The following is a 17,944-nucleotide window of genomic DNA, read 5'->3' as shown; positions in this document are numbered from 1 at the left end:
ATATTTTAATTTGTTCAGGCATTTCGTTGCCATGGAAACCGTCGTCAAAAAACACATACCTTTAGACCTAAAAATCTGGCATCTATCGTCTTTTAACCAATTTTTAATTTTGATACCAACTATAATGTCTTCAGTAAATGCCTATATTTATACTTTGGGATACTAGTATGTCACAGTGACTGTTTTACCAAGGAAATATATTTTAAATTGATCAGGCATTCCGTTTACATGGTAACCATATTCAATTATTCATACCTTAAAACTTTAATTTTGGTCGCATCTATAATATCTTTATTGAATGTCTATATTTATACTCTGGAATATGCTAAGGTGACTGTATTACCAAGGAAATAGATCTATATTTTAGATTTCTAGTTTTAGAGAAGCCATTCCGTTGCCATGGACACCATCTTTAAATACGTATACCTTCTGACCTGTAAATCTAGCTTCTATTGTCATTTAACAAAACTTTGTGATTGCATCTATAATTTCTTCAGTAAATGTCTATATTTATACTTTGGGATATGTTAATGTAAGTGTACTGCTGAGAAAACATATTTTAAATTGATCAAACATTCCATTGCCATGGAAACCATCTTTAAAAACGATATCTTCAGACCTAAAAATCTGGCTATTATTGTCATTTAACCAAACTTTTGCTGTAATAAAAACAATCGTTAATTTTGATACAGTCTCTATTCTCTCCATTCCGATTTTTTGTTAAACTTTACAATTATTTTGGTAAAATAAAAAAAAAACCATATTTAAATATTTAACGAAAACTGTTTTTGTTGGGGGGATTGTCTGACCATTAGTCTGTCCGTCAATGCAGTCATTTCCGACAATGAGGACTAGCTATCTTCTCAAATTGATTTCTTTTTACCGAAGCAAAATATTAAGCCATAATTTGGAATACGAATCGATGTAACAGTTCTTGATTTAACCGTCTAGGATTTTTTCGTTTTTGCTCCATTTTACAGAGAAGATGACTACAGATATAATTTATTGTATTGTTTGTAAATTACTAAATTTTGACCTGCGCCGCGATCAGATTTTTGAAGTTTTTAATTCTGGATAAGTTTTAAACAAATCATGATATTTTTGAAAAATTTAATACAAATCATTTAATTTTATTGTTAAAATATTTCTACCAAATTTGGATAACATATGACGTTAAATAAAAAAGATATGACAGAAGTCCACGAACTTTCCGAACAACCCTCGTATATATATATATATATATATATATATATATATATATATATATATATATATATATATATATATATATATATATATATATATATATATATATATATATATATATATATATATATAATTAAATAAATAAATTTGCATAAAAAATAAATTATTGCAATATATATATATATATATATTATTTCTGTTGCGTATTTCTATTCAAGATTGAAAGAAATATTACTTTAGTATTTTTTTAAAATTAATAATGCCCGCAATATTGAAATTTTAGGAAATAATAGGACATTTTCACAAATATGGTTGGCCTTATATTTGTTGCTTGTAAATGGAAAAAAATGACAACATTTTAACATACACAATGATCGTATTTGTAAATGATATGATACTTTTAAAATGTATACTGTACATACCTCTCTTTTGAAGTATATTCTTATACAGCAGAATCGAAGGTTTAGCGATTCGAAGATCAGACTCTTTCCTCGTGATCCTTGTGATCCGCACCCGTACACATCAACAGATCTATGTATCTTGGAATAACGATCGCGATAAAAAATATTCTTCCTCACAAAAATTGTTTCAAGAACAGATAGTTATTAATGTTCGGGATATTTATGTTGGTATACATAGATGAAGCAATTATAGACGACGCTACTTCGAATAAATATTCAATTAGGCCTATATACGAACAACGTCGTCTCTTCGTGCATGGTTGTGACAGCACACGATAGTCAGCAAAGGCAAATTTAAATCAAGGTTTTTTTTTTAATCGAGTATGTGCGACTTTTTGAAGAAGATTAATTTTTAGGATGTAGACTTTCTTTGAAAATATCTTTTGCATGTGCAAATATCTTTCTTGTTCAAGGCGTCGCACATATATATAATCGCCACTAACGGTGTCAAAAATGCCACTTTTTGACGTATTCTTGTAAACTAAGGTACTTTGAACCTTTAATTTCCTGCATATTACTTGAGTTAATATATCAATATAACGATAAAAGAGAAAAATATATTCTATTCTTTCAAACAATCTCAATTTCATTTAGGTTCATTGGCGTTTAAATTTTAACAATAACGGGGGCAAAATTTGAAGAAATCATATATAGTTCTTTCTAAAAGTTTCTAGGAGATTTTAAGTGTCCACATCTGAATTACGAGGGTTGTTAGAGAAGTTCGTGGACACATTGATTTGCAGAAAATTTATTGTGTACTTTGAAGAATCATGTGTGTCTGATGAAATTCTTTTCTCTTGTTTATAAGGATATAAAAATAATCAGGTCCATTTATGAAGGGTGATCAGAAGTTCGAGACCTAATTGAATTACTTCCATAAAAGAAATAAAATTAGGTTTCAGTGTTCATTAGTCTTTAAAGTAGTCCTATCTGGATTTAATGCACATCTTCCATCGTTCTGCCCATGCACGAATCACGTAATCCATAATCACGTGACATGCTCCGTGGCGTTCTGTTCACAGAAGTTAAAAGATTTTTCGGAGTCCTATATTTCTTATCCTGCAAGTTATTTTTTATAACAAAAAATGTTCATTTGTCAGAAATGGCCGAATCTTGAAAATAGGATGGGTGGATAAGGATGTCCTTTTCCAGAATGAGCATGGTGACCATCACAACTCGAGTTTTCTGTCTTAGGAACGTCGATTATCCGATATGGATATAGTATAGGCACCTTCATTATATCATATCTGGTATGTTTAAAGTCAAAAATAAAAAAGAAAATATTTTAGGGATTTATTAATTATATTATTGTTAAGATATTCAACTATTCTTCTATCTGTTACTTGGCGATCTTTCATAATAAATTGCTCAACTAAAGACAAATATCCTCCCCAGCTTGCTTTCACCAGGCAACAGAACAAACATCATTTTTAAACACCCCCCTTCCCTCACCTAAATAATGAATCAAATTAATGAATGAATTTCTGGCAAGTCTTTTATCTTCATAAACCTTGTACAAATTATTATATGCTACTGCAAAAGAATTTCCAAGATATACGTTAAACTTTACAGCCGTTCGTTGCTCAAGTACGACTGAGTCAACTATTTTCTGTCACAAAGCACGTACATTGTGATGCTATTTTCACATGGTGACGTCACAGATATGAAACAAAACATTACATAGCAGCTGCTATTTATAGAACATATGTATGACTATATTTCTGCCAAATTTTATTCTAATCTGAACTGTGGCTTTCTAAATATAGAGATAGTTCGCGAATTTTTTGATCACCACTCGTACTTACATTTTGAAAATATACAATGTTTTTACTTTGTGTTATCTCTCATATCAAATTTAGAGGGATATATTTAATGAATGTAGAAATGAATATGAGTATTCGTCGATATATGAATTTTTTGCTTTGAATTCTAAAACTGACAGTATAAAATAAGTCATATCGGAAAAAAAGAATGTATTTTCAATTAATACAATGTGTAACCTAATTGAGAGTGGGATTTTTTTTTTCACGAGAATAGAAATTAATATAAATTTTGCCTATAAAAGAAAGAAAAACACCAATACAAACTCAGATGTTAAATTCCGGAAACAAAAATTCAGTAAGAAATCCGTAAAGGATATATGATTACGTGCTACAATTTAAATTTATTAAACTATCTTTTTATTGTTACCCATTAATTAAAAAGACAATTTTTCTTTTCAATCCTGTTGTTGTCTTATTTAGTTACAAGCTCACCGACCCAAAGAATTGGAAAAATTCAACCAAGAAAGTACGGTGTACTTACTAGGCCAGATATAAAGAAGGAAGTTAAGCATGCGATGTCTGTTCATGGTAACCCAGTCGATGAAGAGGAAAAGCCATTTCAGAGCGGAAAAGGTGAGCTGATGTAGCATCAAATAAAATTTTGCGTGTAAACTTCCTGGCATCTCTACTACAATATAGGAAAGGACTCTTAAAAGAAAGAGATTTCTCTTTAAAATTCTAAATGGATGTTTAACCCTTTCTCTTCTGGAACATTTTAAGCGAATTTGGAGACTTTTTGACACTTCATTATAAATTAATTTTTTACTCTTTTATATCTCTGCTACGTTATGGCAAATGACTTGTAAATAAAGGAGATTTCTCTTTAAAATTCTTAATGGATTTGTAACCCTTTCTCTTCTGGCACATTTTAAATCGAATATGGAGTTGTTTTGATACATCATAATCAATAAATTTTAAATTCTTTTATCAAAAGGAATACTAAAATTACCTGCTATTTTGGTGGGAATATCCATATTTAAGAACTAAATTTCCATGACTATTCAGTAACCTCCAAACTGACCTTACTAGAGTCATAATGGTTAAAGCTTAAAGGTAATATGGAGATAACAAACAGTAGTCAAGCTCAGAGTCCTAAAAATGAGTATGAAAAATGTCAGTCAGCATTTAAGTTAATGTTTGGTTGTATTTGCTGACAAGGTCATTGTATCGGCAATGGAACTTGCGAAATGATGACTTCGAATGAGACTGTTGATATCCTTGTTTCATCAACTTGTTTGTCAATAGCTTGCCTCGTTATAGAAATCGCTGATACTTAGAGCTGTCCGTGCGTATCGAAACAACTGGTAGACAAAAACCCTATATGCAGGTGATAAGTATATTCCTACAAAAGTAAGGGAAGTTGACGATTGAAAAATTGAAGTCATCACGATTATCATAAGGCTTTGTTGTTAGTTAACCATTAAAGTCTTTTTCTTTTAAAATATCCAAATATGAATCAGATGTGTCAGACTCTGTATTATCTCTTATTGTGAGCTTAATGGGATATATCGAGTTGACATACGAATGGAATTAACTATTGTTAATTGATAATACGTCGTCGATACATCAAAATGTCGAGTTGAAGGCAATAGTTTTCTTCTTCTCATGTAGAAAGTTTTGATAAATTCTGCTTCATATGAATACAAAAATAGTTCTACTAAAAAGGGGTGCCAAAAATGGTACCCAATGAAATTCCAACTGATTGTTGGAAGAGCTGATCTCCAAAACTACATAGATATTGTCAATCAGAAACTCAAGCATCTTTTTAATATAAATTTCAGAATAGTTGTGTGTACAGTAAGAATGCGTTTTTAACAAAATAATTTTGCAAATGACCAATGACAAGGGAAGTATATTAACGAGTTCCATTTTTATTGAAAAATCAGCAATCTTTGATGTCAAAAATCCTGGACTTTAATAATCGTTGGAAATGGTTGTATTAAATGTTGAAAAGTCGTACGTTTTGATGTTATTGATTTTGTTAAAATTTGGGAATTTCAAAGAACTATATATGGTGTGGGCCATTTTAGGCCCCCATTCAGAAAATGTTTATATTTACTATGTGGACTGATAAGGCAAGTGTGTTGCTTAAAAAAGATATTTTAATTTGTTCAGGCATTTCGTTGCCAAGGAAACCGTCGTCAAAAAACACATACCTTCAGACCTAAAAATCTGGCATCTATCGTCTTTTAACCAATCTTTTATTTTGATACCAACTATAATGTCTTCAGTAAATGTCTATATTTATACTTTGGGATACTAGTATGTCACAGTGACTGTTTTACCAAGAAAATATATTTTAAATTGATCAGGCATTCCGTTTCCATGGTAACCATATTCAATTATTCATACCTTAAAACTTTAATTTTGGTCACATCTATAATATCTTTAATGAATGTCTATATGTATACTCTGGAATATGCTAAGGTGACTGTATTACCAAGGAAATAGATCTATATTTTAGATTTCTAGTATTAGAGAAGCCATTCCGTTGCCATGGACACCATCTTTAAATACGTATACCTTCTGACCTGTAAATCTAGCTTCTATTTTCATTTAACAAAACTTTGTGATTGCATCTATAATTTCTTCAGTAATTGTCTATATTTATACTTTGGGATATGTTAATGTAAGTGTACTGCTGAGAAAACATATTTTAAATTGATCAAACATTCCATTGCCATGGAAACCATCTTTAAAAAACGATATCTTCAGACCTGAAAATCTAGCTATTATTGTCATTTAACCAAACTTTTGCTGTAATAAAAACAATCGTTAATTTTGATACAGTCTCTATTCTCTCCATTCCGATTTTTTGTTAAACTTTACATTTATTTTGGTAAAATAAAAAAAAAAAACCCATATTTAAATATTTAACGAAAACTGTTTTTGTTGGGGGGATTGTCTGACCATTAGTCTGTCCGTCAATGCAGTCATTTCCGACAATAACTTTGTAACTGAAAAACATTAGAAGCTTATATTCTACATGTACATGTATATATACATAGGATTTATGACCTGAATTAAGCTCTAACTTTGATTCAAGGTCAAATTCAATGTCACTTGCAAAAACATTGACTAAATTGTGTTTAATTAATAACTTTATAATAAAAAATTGGATAGATTCCCATGCTTCAATAAAGGTGAAGGTGGCTCATAAACATAACCCATGGTCATCTAAAAAAAATCGAGTCACTGGCAGAAAAAAATGAGAAAGGCAATTTATCGGTTTATATATGTTATCATTTAAAAGAGGAATTCAATAAGACTATCATTCAGCATTATGTTGCAAAATGAACATCATTAATATTGTGCATAGAATGATCATATTTCAGGTGCAGAAATAAGTCAAACAAAAAGTCATTTTAAATACATTCTAGTACATTTTATGTAATATGTATTTTGCCTCTTCTATTTTAAGTAATACATAGAACACCTTTTAAATGCCTATGCGCATTTTCATTTCGAGTTCTTACGGATCTCACTTTCTAATGATGGGTAGCAAAGAATTCCTTATATTTTTAAATTGTTCTTTGGTTATACCAGTAAGAGTGAATTGGTTCTCAGAGGCTACATATAGCGGAGCTAGATAACAACAACTGGCGTGTCCCTAGCTCAGGCATGTGTGACAATTCTTGAGCACCAGTACAATTTAGGAGTGGACGATTTTTCAGAGAAATAGACTTTGGGCTACTGAATGTTATCCTGTTACATGGTCAAGAAAACCAAACTTTGTCTTGGGTTGACCAATCGTGTTGTGCTGGAGATACTGTACAATATTTCGGTGCCTAAACAATTTCTTGTTTAACAAATCGTACGAATTGTTTGCCTGGCGTATTGTGCCTCGAGTTCAGCTTGCATCGTCGATGGCATAAGCTCATAACTCCTTTTTGCCATCTGGAAAAGAAAGAAGACAAAATAAAGAATCTGATACAACAAAACTTGCATAAAAGATAATAATTTCGCCTTTCTTTTGTTGAACTACCCGTTTTTATCAATAGGAAATTTTGAACCTAGGATTACAATTATGACTTTAAAAAATTGAACATAAAAATGTAGAAGAAAACAATGCAAATACAATAGAATACAAATACTAGTAACTGGAAATTCAAGAGATAAGAGATATACAAATGAAATAAATAGATGTGTATTGTCTCTTTCAAAAATTTTTCATTCATATTGAGATGCCACCACTTGTCGTTGGAGGGCTAAAAATTTAGTACTCGGCACTTACGCCTTTTAGCAGTGAGGTTCTACTTTGTGCCAACACCTATTGCGACGCAGTTCCTCGGTTTCTACGGTCTCATCAGTTTCCAATTCTGCACTGAGATTCGAACCCGCGACGTAAGGATCTCTTTACTCTCCGAACTTTAGAGCAAGTGCTCTAACCACTGCACCACGCCGACACAGATTAGAATGTGTAACCATGGAAAAATTTGACTTAACTGCGACAAAATAATTGGGGGAGCGGGGTTGGGGTGTTGGTCAATGAATATTTCTAATCGCAACTTTTCGGGCTTTTCCAACAAGCGGTGAAACAATTTTGACTGTGTTACAAAGATGTCCATGACACACCCCCTTTTTTATAAACACTGAAATAAATGTATTGGCGTCAGAAGGTAATTGAAAGTGGGGGGGGGGGCTAGGGGGGATCGAACTTCTTTCAGTACCTTTTCTTTCAAGCGCTATGTTCCTGTTGAAAGGGGGGCTAAACCTACGCCCCAATGTTTAATGCCTATATTATGACCATCTTTGCAAAAAAGTGGGGGGGGGATAAGCCCCCCTCCCGCGGTTCCTACGCTTATGAAATATAGGGAGGCCTCCTATTAGTAGAGTCTGGAAAAGGAACAATCATCTCTGTCTACCCAACTATTCTTTAAAAAACAGTATTTGCGACTACATAACATTTTTTTTTTGAATGAACAAAATAAAAAAAAAAAAAAAAAAAAAAAAAAAAAAAGAAAAAACCCTAACAAGGGGTGAGGTAAATCATTAGGTGTTATGAGCGCATCCGGAAAGGGCTGTGATTTACACGTTAAAATAACAATAAAAATTGTGTTTGGGGAAAGGGGGAGGCAGGTCCATCGGCTTCCTGATACTACGCACCTGACCTGTATGTGTTATAGGTTAGTAAATAAATAAATTAACAAAGAAAAAAAAAGAAATTAAATTAATGAATAATTTGAAATTTCAGTTGAGATGCATGTTTATTGTTTTGTAGCACACAATAAACTAAAACTAAGAACAAAATGATTATTATATATATATATTTCTTTCAAATAAATAAATTTGCATAAAAATTAAATTATTGAAATATATATATATATATATATATATATATATATATATATATATATATATATATATATATATATATATATATATATATATATATATATATATATATTATTTCTGTTGCGTATTTCTATTCAAGATTGAAAGAAATATTACTTTAGTAATTTTTTAAAATTAATAATGCCCCCAATATTGAAATTTTAGGGAAAAAATAGGACATTTTTACAAATATATTTGGCCTTATATTTGTTGCTTGTAAATGGAAAAAAATTGACATCATTTTAACATACACAATGATCGTATTTGTAAATGATATGATAATTTTAAAATGTATACTCTACATACCTCTCTTTTAAAGTATTTTCTTATACAGCAGACTCGAAGGTTTAGCGATTCGAAGATCAGACTCTTTCCTCGTGATCCTTGTGATCCGCACACGTACACATCAACAGATCTATGTATCTTGGAATAACGATCGTGATAAAAAATATTCTTCCTCACAAAAATTGTTTCAAGAACAGATAGTTATTAATGTTCGGGATATTTATGTTGGTATACATAGATGAAGCAATTATAGACGACGCTACTTCGAATAAATATTCAATTAGGCCTTTATGCCAACAACGTCGTCTCTCCGTGCATGGTTGTAACAACACACGATAGTCAGAAAGGCAAATTTAAATCAAGGTTTTTTTTTAATTGAGTATGTGCGACGTTTTGAAGAATATTAATTTTTAGGATGTAGACTTTCTTTGAAAATATCTTTTACATGTGCAAATATCTTTCTTGTTCAAGGCGTCGCACATATATATAATCGCCACCAACGGTGTCAAAAATGCGACTTTTTGACGTTTTCTTGTAAACTAAGGTACTTTGAACCTTTAATTTCCTGCATATTACTTGAGTTAATATATCAATATAACGATAAAAGAGAAAAATATATTCTATTCTTTCAAACAATATCAATTTCAATTAGGTTCATTGGCGTTTAAATTTTAACAATAACGGGGGCAAAATTTGAAGGAAACCATATATATTTCTTTCTAAAAGTTTCTAGGAGATTTTAAGTGTCCACATCTGATTTACGAGGGTTGTTAGAAAAGTTCGTGGACACATTGATTTACAGAAAATTTATTGTGTACTTTGAAGAATCATGTGTGTCTGATGAAATTCTTTTCTCTTGTTTATAAGGATATAAAAATAATCAGGTCCATTTACGACGGGTGAACAAAAGTTCCAGACCTAATTGAATTACTTCCATAAAAGAAATAAAATTAGGTTTCAGTGTTCATTATTTTTAAAGTAGTCCTATCTGAATTTAATGCACATCATCCATCCTTCTGCCCATGCGCGAATCACGTAATCCAGGCGGTTACGTGACATGCTCCGTGGCGTTCTGTTCACAGAAGCTAAAAGATTTTTCCGAGTCCTATATTTCTTATCCTGCAAGTTATTTTTTATAACAAAAAATGTTCATTTGTCAGAAATGGCCGAATCTTGAAAATAGGATGGGTGGATAAGGACGTCCTTTCCCAGAATGAGCATGGTGACCATCACAACTCGAGTTTTCTGTCTTAGGAACGTCGATTATCCGATATGGATATAGTATAGGCACCTTCATTATATCATATCTGGTATGTTTAAAGTCTAAAATAAAAAAGAAAATATTTTAGGGATTTAATAATTATATTATTGTTAAGATATTCAAATATTCTTCTATCTGTTACTTGGCGATCTTTCATAACAAATTGCTCAACTAAAGACAGATATCCTCCCCAGCTTGCTTTCACTAGGCAACAGAACAAACATCATTTTTATACACCCCCTTCCCTCACTAAAATAATGAATCAAATTAATGAATGAACTTCTGGCAAGTCTTTTATCTTCATAAACCTTGTACAAATTATTATATGCTACTGCAAAAGAATTTCCAAGATATACGTTAAACTTTACAGAGTTCGTTGCTCAAGTACGACTGAGTCAACTATTTTCTGTCACAAAGCACCTACATTGTAATGCTATTTCACATGGTGACGTCACAAATATGAAAGAAAACATTACATAGCAGCTGCTATTTATAGAACATATGTATGGTTATATTTCTGCCAAATTTTATTCTAATCTGAACTGTGGTTTTCTAAATATAGAGATAGTTCGCGAACTTTTTGATCACCCCTCGTACTTACATTTTGAAAATATACAATGTTTTTACTTTGTGTTATCTCTCATATCAAATTTAGAGGGATATATTTAATAAATATAGAAATGAATATGAATATTCGTCGATATATGAATTTTTTGCTTTGAATTCTAAAACTGACAGTATAAAATAAGTCATATCGGAAAAAAAGAATGTATTTTCAATTAATACAATGTGTAACCTAATTGAGAGTGGGATTTTTTTCATGAGAATGGAAACTAACATAAATTTTGCAATATCAGAAAAACCCAATACAAACTCAGATGTTAAATTCCGGAAACAAAAATTCAGTAAGAAATCCGTAAAGAATATATGATTACGTGTTACGATTTAAATTTATTAAATTATCTTTTTATTGTTGCCCATTAATTAAAAAGACAATTTTTCTTTTCAATCTTGTTGTTGTCTTATTTAGTTACAAGCTCACCGACCCAAAGAATTGGAAAAATTCAACTAAGAAAGTACGGTGTACTTACTAGGCCAGATATAAAGAAGGAAGTTAAGCATGCGATGTCTGTTCATGGTAACCCAGTCGATGAAGAGGAAAAGCCATTTCAGAGCGGAAAAGGTGAGCTGATGTAGCATCAAATAAAATTTTGCGTGTAAACTTCCTGGCATCTCTACTACAATATAGGAAAGGACTCTTAAAAGAAAGAGATTTCTCTTTAAAATTCTAAATGGATGTTTAACCCTTTCTCTTCTGGAACATTTTAAGCGAATTTGGAGACTTTTTGACACATCATTATAAATTAATTTTTTACTCTTTTATATCTCTGCTACGATATGGCAAATGACTTAGGAGATTTCTCTTTAAAATTCTTAATGGATTTGTAACCCTTTCTCTTCTGGCACATTTTAAATCGAATATGGAGTTGTTTTGACACATCATGATAAATAAATTTTGAATTCTTTTATCAAAAGGAATACTAAAATTACCTGCTATTTTGGTGGGAATATCCATATTTAAGAACTAAATTTCCATGACTATTCAGTAACCTCCAAACTGACCTTACTAGAGTCATAATGGTTAAAGCTTAAAGGTAATATGGAGATAACAAACAGTAGTCAAGCTCAGAGTCCTAAAAATGAGTATGAAAAATGTCAGTCAGCATTTGACTTAATGTTTGGTTGTATTTGCTGAAAAGGTCATTGTTTCGGCAATGGAACTTGCGAAATGATGACTTCGAATGAGACTGTTGATATCCTTGTTTCATCAACTTGTTTGTCAATAGCTTGCCTCGTTATAGAAATCGTTGATACTTAGAGCTGTCCTTGCGTATCGAATCAACTGGTAGACAAAAACCCTATATGCAGGTGATAAGTATATTCCTACAAAAGTAAGGGAAGTTGACGATTGAAAAATTGAAGTATTCACGATTATCATAAGGCATTGTTGTTAGTTAACCATTAAAGTCTTTTTCTTTTAAATATCCAAATATGAATCAGATGTGTCAGACTTTGTTTTATCTCTTATTGTAAGCTTAATGGGATATATCGAGTTGACATACGAATGGAATTAACTATTGTTAATTGATAATACGTCGTCGATACATCGAAATGTCGAGTTGAAGGCCACGGGAATTGTTTTCTTCTTCTCATGTAGAAGTTTTTGAATAAATTCTGCTTCATATGAATACAAAAATAGGTCTGCTAAAAAAGGGGTGCGAAAATGGTACCCATGGGAATTCCAACTGATTGTTGGAAGACCTGGCCCCGGGATCATGAAGCAGACTAAGATTCCAGTCAAAATTTCAATCACCTGTAAAACGCTTATTAATTATTGATTTTTTCTCAAAATTTTCAGATTACACTACTTTTGTAAAGCAATATTATAAAATATTTTAATTTTGGTCTGCTTGACTTCTACATCTTAGTAAAACAAAAATATTTTGACTTAAGCTTATGATGTTTCATGATCCCGGGGTTTGATCTCCAAAACTACATAGATATTGTCAATCAGAAACTCAAGCATCTTTTTAATCTCAATTTCAGAGTAGTTGTGTTTACAATAAGAATGCGTTTTTAACAAAATAATTTTTCAAATGACCAATGACAAGGGAAGTATATTAACGAGTTCCATTTTTATTGAAAAAGCAGCAATCTTTGATGTCAAAAATCCTGAACTTTAATTAATCGGTGGAAATGGTTGTATTAAACGTTGAAAAGTCGTACGTTTTGATGTTATTGATTTTGTTAAAATTTGGTGATTTCAAATTTTCTAAAAATTTCTTGGAGATTTTAAATGTCCACATCTGATTTACGAGGGTTGTTAGAAAAGTTCGTGGACACATTGATTTACAGAAAATTCATTGTGTACTTTGAAGAATCATGTGTGTCTGATGAAATTCCTTTCTTTTGATTATAAATATATATATATAAAAAATCATGTCCATTTACTTACGTTTTGAAGAATACAATGTTTTTACTTTGCGGTCATAGGATTCATGGAGCAATAACTTGACGTGTTCCGATGTTAAAAGACGCGACAACCTAATTCCAATCCTGTCAATCTTCATCGGAGTTTAAAAGATTTTTCATTCTTTAGACTTTTCATGTCTTAATTAAAGTTAAAATTAAAGTCCAGGCTTTTTGATATCATTGACAGCTGCTTTTTCAATAAAAATGGAACTCGTAAATATACTTACCGTGTCTTTGGTCATTTGCAAAGTTATTTTGTTAAAAAGCATTCAGATTGTACACACAAGTACTCTGAAGTTGACATTAAAATGATGCTTGATTTTCTGATTGACAATATCTATGTGGTTTTTGGAGACCAGGTCTTCCAACAATCTATTGAAATTTCTATGGGTACCAATTGCGCCCCGTTATTAGCAGACCTTTTTTGTATTCATATCAAGCAGAATTTGTCCAAAATCTTGTACGTGAAAAGAAGAAAACACTTGCTGTGGCGTTCAACTCGACATTTAGATATATCGACGACGTATTGTCAATTAACAATGGCTATTTTCATTCTTATGTCAATACGATATATCCTGGTGAACTTGAGATAAAAGATGCCACAGAGTCAGACACATGTTTCATATTTGGATATTTTACTTGAAATAGACGTTAATGGTAATCTAACAACCAAGCTTTATGATAAACGTGATGACTTTATCTTTTCAATCGTCAACTTCCCTTACTTAAGCAGCAATATACCTTCATCACCTGCATACGGGGTATATATCTCTCAGTTGATTCGATACGCAAGAGCATGCTCTACGTATGTACAATTTCTAAAACGAGGTAAATTATTGACAAATAAGTTGATGAAACAAGAATATCAGCTGTCTCGTTTAAAGTCATCATTTCGTAAGTTCTATGGTCGATACAATGACCTTGTCAGCAAATACAATTTATCATTGAGTCAAATGCTGACTGACGTTTTTCACACTAATTGTTAGGCCATAATTTACACCCTGAATTATCGACGGATTTTTCCGTTATTTCCCGATCATGACAAGGAGCACACGGCGGGTGTGACCGGTCGGCAGGGGATGCTCACTCCTCCATGGCACCTGATCCCACCTCTGATGTTTGGAGGTCCGTGTTTGCTCTGCTCCTATTTTGTATTGTATAATGGACTTTTGAGCTTGAATACTGTTCGTTATCTCCATATATTTCATTCCCACTTAGAAATTAAACATTTATATGAAGACGTTACTTGTTTCCTAAATCTGTTTTTTGGCGTATGGGATATTAGCAAGATCCTAAAAGTAATGTGTACACAATAAAGCGATCAGCTTTGGAAATAATGCAAATATCCATAGGCGCAATATACCTGCGATATGGGGTGGAGGGGTTGGGGGTTGGGGGGGGGGGGGGGTTGGGAGCTGGGGTATCACAGGAGTTGATCATCGAAAATGTCAATCCTTGCATACTTACAAAGGAATTTCCTACTGAACACTTTGGAGCTAGGTACGTGTAGGCAATCCCAAGCAGATTTAATAACATTTTAGTCTCTTTTTTAGCATTTTCCTGTCTGCACACAATTTTTCAATAGTTCGGTGCTCCAAGACGTTCAATGACGTTGCCATTTTTGACTTTGTTTTTACGGATTGATCATCTTTCATTAGCGATTAAACAGTCAAATCTTTTCCAGTTAAATCCAAAATTTCACCCAATGGCGTTTCTTGAATAATATAGCGACTGGTGAAATATCATAAATCGTTGCGCACTACAACAGTGCAATTTTTAATTTCAGAAAAAAATGTCTATGTAATGTAAACGTGCGAAATAGCGACATGCTGCGTGAAGCATATTTTATCTGAATAATAAAGCTGTATATTTTTTTTTAGGAATCGTCGGAAAAAAATAAATCTTTGCATATTTTTTGGAAAATAAGTGTAGTTTTCATCTGCAGTGTTTTACTGGTTTCAAGCAAATAGCGCGCTCACAATATATCTTGTCCGCGAACTTTTCTAATAGCCCTCGTACACCACAGGAATACTGTTGTACAGTACTCCTGAAGTTTCTCCTTTACTGGTGTAAATATTTTAGTAAGGAATAAAGAAAGAGGCTTAGTAGAACATTTACTGGACCCACTATGTATCTATGTTTATAAGGATTTTATGGAGTTTTGGAATCCAGTAAAGGTATGGTAATTTAAATTCATTTTTTTATTGTTTGAAATATTAAAAAATATATTTAAAACTGACATATGGCTTTAAAGAATTTCCTCCTTAGAAAGGGAGCTATGGTTATAATTTGGATTACCACTAGCAGAATTAAATCCTAATTTCCTCTAAAATATAATTCAAATAATGAGCCTTACAAACAAAGACAATGTTGTTACCTGCTTTGTCAGCGGGAACCACTGCATACTAATTGTGTAATTTATCTTATTCTTGTTTTACTTCTGCATTGTCGAAGACAAAGAGATAAATGGTTTAAGGTATTGCCTCTCAATTGCTTAATGCGCGATTTCAACATCCATATGATACATTTAATCCATTCTGACAAAGTGTCAAGTTCCTCTTTCTCATATTTGGCCAATCGTCTGGCGTAATCTTTTATTGAATTCATAATATTTATGAATTATGACGCCAGTTGAAAGACTGGGGTTCTCTAAACTTTGGCGCTTTTATAATAATGTTAAGGTCCTCATTGTTAACCAGGAATGACCTGTCCAGCAGAACTATAGTTCTTGGGTGAAGGAGGCCGTGAACACCTTGGGGGATTCTGTTTCAGATGCTCGATATATAGGCACCGTACAGTTTCTTATAATGAAAAAGTTTGGAAGCAATTGTCGATGAATACAAGATGTGGACTTGAAATAAGATGGAATTCAAGACTGGAACTTTTTATAATTAAGAAAATTACTTATATTAACTGTGTCAATCCCTTTGTTGGTAAATAAATACGTTATATTTTTATTGAATTTTTGGGCACTTGAATCTTCTAGCTATATTTACAATGATCTATGTTGAAATAGGTCATTTGAAAAATACTAGCAAAAGGGCATTATACTGATCTACATTAATCCCATGCATTTTTTTTTTAATTCTTCACAAAAATATCTTATAAGTAGCTGCTACGAAACAAGATGACTTCAATTTTCGACCAATACTTTTTGGTTTTTGCTCATCCTAGACACATTAATGCATTCACTCATATTTCTACTCATATTTTTACCTCAGATGTTGGGTCATGACATTTAAATTGATATTGTCATTCTATGTAAGCGCCAACAAATTTACTTTAGGGCTTGGAAACTTCATGTCTGCGATTTTGATGAAATCTGCACCACAGGTGCATCTTGGTACGAAGCAAGCGAATATCGGAAGTTTCCCACGTGTACCCGGTTGCCATGGAGATGGTTCCATTGAATTAACCCGGTTTTATCCCTTTTCACTAAAGGAAAACATGAGAATTGAGGAAACGTAAAAGATTTTTTTTTCTGTGTCTAGTACAATTAAACAGAAATCATTAGGTCAATAGATAACATGAACATTTAAGGAACATAGGGTACACAATCGGTTATTTTAGAAATATTCCAAATTTTAAAAAATTGGTCGTGCAAAATGATATGGTTTTTTAAAAAGAGAAAATGGGAAATCTCGGGGGGGGGGGGTGAAAACTTTTAGGATTAATTTAAAGAGCTGTCCTTGAAAAATTTCCAAATTTTATGTGTGTTTTTATACTTCATACCCAATTGTGTCATTTCATGAAAAATATAAGTGGGCTTTTAATTTTTTTTTAGTAATATGTATTTATAAATAGATTTGTTGAAGAGAAACCTAAAAAATAAAATTTTGGCAAAGTTTAAGTTGCTATTGCTGGATATTTAAAAAAAACTTTAAAATCAATATATTTATGACAGAAGCTGGACTTCACTATCTGGTATGCACAATAGTTGAAAGGGATGCCCATTTCTATTTATAGTACAAAACACTTAAATATAGTTATGATTCAGCAAATGAGGAAAAAAGGAAATTGTCTGTCATTTAGAAGCTTCAAAAACAAATAGTTACAAATGTACTGCTCCTTCCAATATATCATACAATAATGTACACAATATTGAGGGTGGACTCTCATTTAAATTCTGTGACCTTGAGATGCTATGGATAGAAAACTATTACAAAGCTGAAGTGACTTACAATTCATTGAGATTCAGGATAATCAGTGGAGGTTTCCATTTCTATTTATAGCAAGAAGTATTTAAAAACAGAAAAGTCTCAGAATAGGAGAAATGATATACATGGAGATAATGAACAGTATTCAAGCTCAAAAGTCCATTAAACAATACAAAATTGGAGCAGAATAAACACGGACCTCCAAAACATCAGAGGTGGGATCAGGTGTCATGGAGGAGTGAGCATCCCCTGCCGACCGGTCACACCCGCCTTGGCTCCTTGTCATGATCGGGAAATAACGGAAAAATCCGTCGATAATTCAGGGTGTAAATAATGGCCTAACTATTAGTATGAAAAACGTCAGTCAGCATTTGAGTCAAAGAT

General features: G+C 32.0%; 1 protein-coding gene across 1 annotated transcript in view; it reads left to right on the top strand.

Annotated features, from left to right (window-relative positions):
* The window catches only part of LOC133199840 (uncharacterized), a 55,487-nt gene that overhangs the window by 11,332 nt on the left and 26,211 nt on the right, over positions 1-17,944 (top strand). The window contains exons 4-5 of the mRNA XM_061335666.1: positions 3,911-4,063; positions 11,401-11,553. Coding sequence (XP_061191650.1) covers positions 3,911-4,063; positions 11,401-11,553 — 306 coding nt within the window. The remainder of the gene's footprint in view (positions 1-3,910; positions 4,064-11,400; positions 11,554-17,944) is intronic.

The sequence above is a fragment of the Saccostrea echinata genome, unplaced genomic scaffold (genome assembly GCF_033153115.1).
Source record: "Saccostrea echinata isolate AGI-Se365-2 ecotype Australia unplaced genomic scaffold, CSIRO_AGI_Sech_v1 ptg000036l, whole genome shotgun sequence".
Classification (NCBI taxonomy): Eukaryota; Metazoa; Mollusca; class Bivalvia; order Ostreida; family Ostreidae; genus Saccostrea; species Saccostrea echinata.
Note: the sequence above shows the minus strand (reverse complement) of the source record. Positions and strands in the feature narration are given on the sequence as shown.